The following is a 7437-nucleotide window of genomic DNA, read 5'->3' as shown; positions in this document are numbered from 1 at the left end:
CCACAACTGACCTGGTAACGTCAATAATAAATGCTGCTAATATTTTGCAGATAGTGATCCAGCATAAAGTGCCTTCAATTAGAACATTCTTTTGTTTTCCGCATGTTTCATGTAGTCCAAGAAATGTTTTTAAGGTCCTCAGTGAAGCTTTTTTTTGGATTCCGTACTTTATAGAAACAAGGATTCTTTGTTGGGGTCAGATCTCACCCAGTACTCAGCAGGTTACGGATTTGTGCAGCCCGTTTTGTGTTATGGGGTTTATCTTTTCTAGCGAGACATCTGCATCGCTATCCAAATTGCCTGACATGGAAGGTGACAGTTTCTCAAAGGTCTTTATCCCAGAGTCGTCCTCCCTTTTCTGGTTCTCCTCCTCCTGGCAGAGGATACTGTGAGGGATCACATAGTTGCTGTTGTTACCCTCCTTGGGGATGTGGCCCTTAGGCTGATACTGAGAAGTAGACGGAGGGCCACCATTGTTGTTGATACTCACAATCTCTATAGCATTGCTGCCCGGGCAGAGTCGATGGCAGCCCAGCAGGATGGAGAACGCCTTTCGGAAGTCAGCATTGAAGGCATAGATGATAGGGTTGAGTGAGGAGTTGGCCCAACCGAACCAGACAAAGACATCGAAGGTGGTGGAACTGATGCACAAGAAGTCAGAGCTCTCGTTGGGGTTACAGAAAGGAACCATGCAGTTCAAGACGAAGAAGGGCAGCCAGCAGCACACGAAAACGCCCATGATGACCGAGAGGGTCTTGAGAACTTTGGTTTCACGCTTGAAGGACATCTTGAAGGAACTTTCGGACTCTATACTGGAGTTGTTACCCATGCTACTGTGGCGGTTCTTGGCGCTTTCGGCCGCTCTTTCGAGTGCCGAAATCCGGCGTATCTGCTTCTGGGCAATGCGGTAGATGCGGGTGTAAGTGACCAGCATAATGGCCACAGGTATGTAAAAACTGATCAGGGAGGAGGAGATGGCATATGTCCGATTAAGGCTGGAGTCGCAGTTGTCTGGGGGAAGCTCGCCGTAGGTGCCGTTCAGCTCCGTGTAACTGGTCGTCTGGGCTTTGTGCCAGTTTAGCTGCACAGGGATGAAGGAGATAAGGATGGACAGCGTCCACGCCACACTTATCATGATGAACGCCACCTTGGGCGTCATCTTGCGCTCGTAGCGGAACGGGCTAGAAATGGCCCAGTAGCGGTCCACGCTGATGACGCACAGATTCAAGATGGAGGCGGTGGAACACATGATGTCAAAGGCCACCCAGACATTGCAGAAGGCGCCGAACGGCCAAAACCCTACAATCTCAGTGGCCGCTTTCCATGGCATCACCAAAATGGCCACCAGCAAGTCGGAAATAGCCAACGATATAACAAAGAAGTTGGTGACTTTTGAGCGCAGGTGGCGAAACTTTGTGACGGCAGCGCAGACCAAAGTGTTACCCAGCAGGGTAGTCAGGATGAGGAGCGAGAGGAAACAACCAGTCAGAACTCGCTTCGATGAATCGCGCTGCGACACACTGCTGTCCAGGACCGTGGAGTAGTTCACATCCATGGCTTCTTCACCGAGTCGATTGAGCAGTCACCCCATAGTTCCAGACCAAACCGAGAGTGCTTACACAGGAATCGGAGCAACTAGTTGATCTGGTTTGTCTGACGCTATGCTGACTGGAGCAGTCATCTTGCAAAACACATATCATAATTTCAATGTAAAAAAATCTCTTGAGGAGCTCAAAAATAGATCCATGAACTCCCACAGATCTTCCCAGTGAACGTAGTATGACTAAAAGAAGAAAAAACAGACATACATTTAGTCTAATTATCACTTAATCCTGCTTATAAACAGATTAGTCTCTAATTAAGACAGTTTCTGCTTTCAGTACCTTGTCAGCAGTTTGCTCATTGTCCCACAGCATACTCTCCCAAAGAGGTTAAGCAAACATAAGCAGGCGTGATGATTAGCCTTATATATGAGCGTATCGATAGTCTATTGATCGGATTGCCGCTGCGTTGGTCTGATTTGTCCCGGTTAATGACAGCAGAAGCGCCTCCGTGTCATGTTGTTCCCAAAGCAGACTCTCCGTCCAGAGAGAGCTGGTGACAGTTCGTTTGAGAAACAGCAAGAGGTGCGCATTTCAGTCGAATAACATTTCTCCGCTCCTTTTCTCAAGTGCTTTGCCAAAAGGCTTCACTTAACCCATAACAAAAAGTCTTTCCTCTCTGCGTTGCGTTTCTGTATACATCATGTATTGTGTTGCGTTCAGCGCATCTCGATTCTACTGATCATAAGCTGCAAACGCACCAGACTCAACAGTAAAGTCATAGTCGCAATTTGGCGCACTTCTCACGTTTCAGGCGTCCGATTTGACCCCGTTCCATCTTGCGCGTGAAGAAAAACATATTCCGTCTTTTAGATTTCCTTAAAAGTGATTTTAAAGCATTCGCACCGGTCTTGTAAGGAAAGGCTGTTGTCGTTCCATGCACATCATGTGGAATTACAGCTCATACTCTCTCGTCCTATCGCGCAGCATCACAAAAGCATTAGCAGTGGAGCGTGCATATTCCTGCAATGTCAACTTTACAGTGCATTACTTGAAAAAAAAAAAAAGAAGAAATACACACACACACATATTAGTCTTGAAAGTATCTATTATCTACAGTTTCCGCACCGTTAAAATGCATGTCTATCTCTGGGGACTGATGCGAATATCTTGAGCATCATCAGGTTTGTTTTTGTCAGTGCAATAGTTTCCTCGAGTTTTTCAGAAGGCTTGCAGTCTTCTGTGCTGGGCTTGCACTGTGAAGCTCTGACAGGTCTGAAGTTATGGCAAGCCATTTTAACATGCATTCCTTCAAACTAATGTCGTACTCCTTTTTTTTAAACACTAGCAAGAAATCAAATAGTGTATAATATATGTTTCCAATTTAATTTGACTATCAACCATTCATTAGACACGTATTCCATAGTTATTAGTATCTAATAATTTAGTTAAGTTATTTTTATTACTTTTTTTTATTTCATTTAATTTTTTTAATGCATGAATTGTATGGTGATCTGTGGTTCAGATATCAAATATTCACTTCATATGATATTCACTTCATATTTCAATTGTTACTCATACTTATTCCTGTTTTATTTATTACTACCATATAGAGTTTTTAGTTTTAGTAGTTCTACTCTTAAACATTCTGACTAGTCATTATATACTAGTAAAAAACAGATATTAGTGTTTAATGACAGATATTAGTGTATTAGTGTCTCATAAATATGTACTATTATCTAGCAGTAGCAAAATAATTAAATATGTATATGTATTAAAGATGCTAGTCAATAATGGATAACAAACAAGTAATTTAAATAATAATAATAATAAAGGCCAGTAAAACAATATAAATTATTCTGAAGTAGTAAACATTAAGTTGGCTTGCCATACTTAAGTGCCTTTGGAGGAGGTGGCCATCAAAAACCCTTATAAATCAAATATTAATATATTCATCACGGAAGTTTAATTTCTCCTAGTTGCAAAATAATTACACATACAAAATGTTTTTTCCTTTGTTTAATCATTATACATGAAAACAGTTTAATGACTGGTTCATTATATGCTTTCAGTACATGTAATGACATTCCAGTGAAGTAACCTTAAAACTAGAGCAGAACAGGTTATTTTAAGGGTGGGGGGGCATGGCTTTAGCAGGCTTTTGCATATCAAATGGCTCAATGAGGCCATCTGCTGGAACAGATTATTTGGGGTTGTGAATGTATGACAACACAGAAATCTGATTCCCTGCAAGCACCCTGTCACTATAATTCAATTTGAGAATCGTTTAAAATGTACATTCATATATCCTTCAATAATTTCATTTCAAAAAACATGAAGAGGTACAGTAGGGTAATATTATCAGATGGTAATACCATGGTATTTTTATACTGTGGTCTTGAACAATTAGCATATTTAACCAATGGTAATTATACATTATCATACATGGTACATGTCCAAAAAACATAATACTTTAGGCATATTTGTCAATGAAAAGCAAATGCACACAATTATACATATTAAAATTACTTATGCATTTTAATATAGGTGATCTTCAATATTCAATTCTAAGGCAAGTCAGATGTTGTGCTTCATCCACCAGAACATTAGGTTAATGACAGTACCTTGGACAGCGCCCACATATGCATTGCCTGGGTTAATAACACAAATCCTAGGGCTTACCACAAGCCTTCTCATTAGACTTGCCTGGCTCTTAGTACATGGGGGTCAAGCTTTCCATTGGTTTCAAATGGAAGATTTGATAGCCATTCAGTTAGAAGGATTTTCAAGTTCATTTAGCCCTAGGACAAAAGTCAGCAAGAATCAAGTGACAGTTTCAGGCCACAGCACAAATGAGCCTTTTGTGTCTTTGTCAGTGTTATCGGACCCTTGACAGAGTTGTAATATACCTTCCAAAGGTAAAGTTCCTTGATTCATCTTGGCTTGGCAAGGACAGCGAGGATGAAACTTCAACTTTATTGAAAGTCTTTTTAAATATTAGTCCGTAATCGTGTGGAACTCTTTGGTGGCAGCTAACACAAGCTGAGAGCTAATGATATGAAGTTCTGCTGATAAGACACTATAAGGTTGGGGAACATATCTGCCTCTCTGCTTGATATCTTCACTGCCGTTTACAGCTGAGTGTTTTCCAAGAAACGCAGTGAACTAACAAAGAGGTCCAGGGAGAGAACAGACAAACACAAAGCTATTGATGCGTTCAGTCAATTCCTTGAGTATATCAGAGGCACAGTTATTTTCCATGAGCAATGTTCACACTAGAATGAGGTGGCTAGACTGATGGGATTTTGTCCTAGACTTAACCATGTAAAACAGAGACTGATTTAGGTTACCCGGGTTGTACCCACTAAAAAAAAAAGATTAATGGCAAAGCAGAATCTAATCATGTTTGTTAATGTTAGCAATGAACATTACTACATATATACAGACCAGAGATTTTTTAATTGGTCCATTAAGCAACGACTTCAAACATTTTAGCATTATTTCATACACACTCAAATAGAGGCTCCAAAAGGGGGGTTTCAAAGCAGTGCCAGAAGAACCATTTTGGGTTCCCAAAAAGAACCTTTTGGTTTTTTTTTGGTTTTTTTCTTAATGTGAGAATTTTAATAATCTGAATAACCTTATCCACTAGAACTTTTTATGCAATAACTATAGACTCATTACTGTTTACAGATGAAGGAGTTTAGTGCCTAAAATATCACATTAAATTCACCAATGTGAAATTATATAATAAAAAGTCATGTTCTCCATGTCATTCCAAACTTGTATAATTTAGTTTTTTCTGTAGAACATAAAACCGACATTTATGAAATATTGAATGGCTACTGTTCAGAATGCGAATGGAAACTGGGGGTGTCATGCTCTTAAAAGGTCAAAACACCATAAAAGTAGTCTGTGACATGTGCACTATATTACAAATCGCCAGAAGTCATGCAATATAGGTGAACAGACCAAAATTTATTCATTGATATTCTTCCCCTCCTCCAGCTCTCAAATCTTATTTATGCGATTTTAATATGCACATATTCAAATTTGGCAAACCACACCATGAGAACCAATGATATTTGGCATTATTTGCATCAAACCTGCATGCATGGCACTATATTTGATTTGCCGGTATGCAAAATTTTAGTTGGGGTCGAGGAGACAGTTATTACATTCCGTTCGGTTTCTGATACAACACACACACACACACACACACACACACACACACAATCATTCAAAGGTTTGGGGATGATAAGATTTTAGTTTTTTCTTACGCTCACCAAGGATGTATTTATTTGATTTAATAGTAATACAGTTAAATAGTAATATTGTGAAACATTATGTAACATGCTACCTGCCTAGTGAAAAAAAAAAAAAAAGTTGAAAATACCAAAATAAATACCTGAAAAGTTAATTTTGTCTAAATGTATCTATTGTTCAAGTTCACACACACACACACGTTAGACTAACAATTTAAGATTTTTTTTATTATTTTTGTAAAATTTCCATCAAAAGTTTCAAGTACTACAATTATTACTTATTTCATAACAATATTCTTGATCTATAACAACAATTAATGAAACTGAGTAAGTTGAACTCAACTCAAGCTGAACAAAAAATGGAAAATCTGATTTTCCCAGCATGCTTTGTTATGGACTGTAAGGAAAGTAAATGTTGAAATCAATTGTTATGTTTTGCACAAAATTAATATAGGAAGACATTTGTCAGTGTTTAATGTTTTTAGACACATTTTTTGCAATTCAAAAGAACTGCATTAATTTGAAATAGAACTGATGAATATGAATAATTATATTTATCATTTAAGGTAGGCTATTTAATTGAGAAACAAGGTCAGCACTATTGTAGCATCTTGTTTTTGTAGCATTCATCGTATTAATCAAAAACAGGTTTTTGCATCTCAAATGTGATGTTTAGATATTTTTATTGGAAAAATGATTTCAGAAATACTGATAAGAAAATAATTGTATGCAGTGTGTGGGATGAACGGAGACTTCCAGAGCTTTACATTTGCACAGCTGCAGTTTTATAGTCAATTGCTCTCATTAAGTTTAAAAGCAGCAATTGGCGCATTGGGGCACAGTTTTGTATCGTTTAATTTCGACCTCTTTATTTGCACCCGCTGTACAGACAGAGTCAAAACACTTAAGCTTTTCTTGTCGGGGGATCACTAATCATTTGGCTTGTCTAATGAAACTTTCAGCCGCCAAGAAGAGCAAACATCTCATTTAAACAGGTTAATATGCGTCACCCAGATGCTTCCTCTCATCAAGATCTCTTCCAAGATGGCTAGAAGTCATGCAGGGGATTTTTGAGATACAAAGAGTCCAATTTCATGTTACCACCCACTGCTAAGAGCAATGTCAAGCTTATGACTTGGAACATCAAGGACCACAAATCCTCTTTGACATCTCGGCGCATATCTGACTCGGGGTCTTCGGCGGGTATTAGACAAGTGCAGAGATTCAACATCAAATTCTAATCCTCCAATTGAAAGCTTGTTCGGTATGCGTCACTCACTCTACACTACTATGGCGGGTTTCGTGTCCATTACGATTTATGATTGGAGAGTGTGTTTATATAGGGCACTTGGTTTGTGTGAAAGCTGAAAACCTTTGTATATGGCCTTTTGAAGATTTTCCCTAAGGCTCACAATGGAGCTCTAATCGAAAAGGCAAGGAAATAGAAAACCCCATGAGGCACCTGATGCGCTTTTCTCTCGCGGTAATAATTCTCAAGCGTATAATTTTAAAGAGGATAGATTCCCTGGAGAGGGCTATTCATTCCCCCCTCAGTGCCTACTAACGGACGTTTGCTTTAACCTTGGGAAGGCACGGTGTTCTCCTGCCAACATTTTTACAGATCATTTTGA

At 39.0% G+C, this 7437-nt stretch overlaps 1 protein-coding gene across 1 annotated transcript; it reads right to left on the bottom strand.

Moving 5' to 3' along the window:
* Positions 1-214: 214 nt before the first annotated feature.
* Positions 215-1555, bottom strand: LOC306862138 (D(1)-like dopamine receptor; the record flags this gene model as incomplete). The annotated part of the gene is made up of 1 exon (XM_079404793.1): positions 215-1555. The coding sequence occupies one exon, from the start codon at positions 1553-1555 to the stop codon at positions 215-217; it is 1341 nt and encodes a 446-aa protein (XP_079260919.1).
* Positions 1556-7437: the final 5882 nt, after the last annotated feature.

This window comes from Barbus barbus (genome assembly GCF_936440315.1).
Source record: "Barbus barbus genome assembly, chromosome: 43".
Lineage (NCBI taxonomy): Eukaryota > Metazoa > Chordata > Actinopteri > Cypriniformes > Cyprinidae > Barbus > Barbus barbus.
Note: the sequence above shows the minus strand (reverse complement) of the source record. Positions and strands in the feature narration are given on the sequence as shown.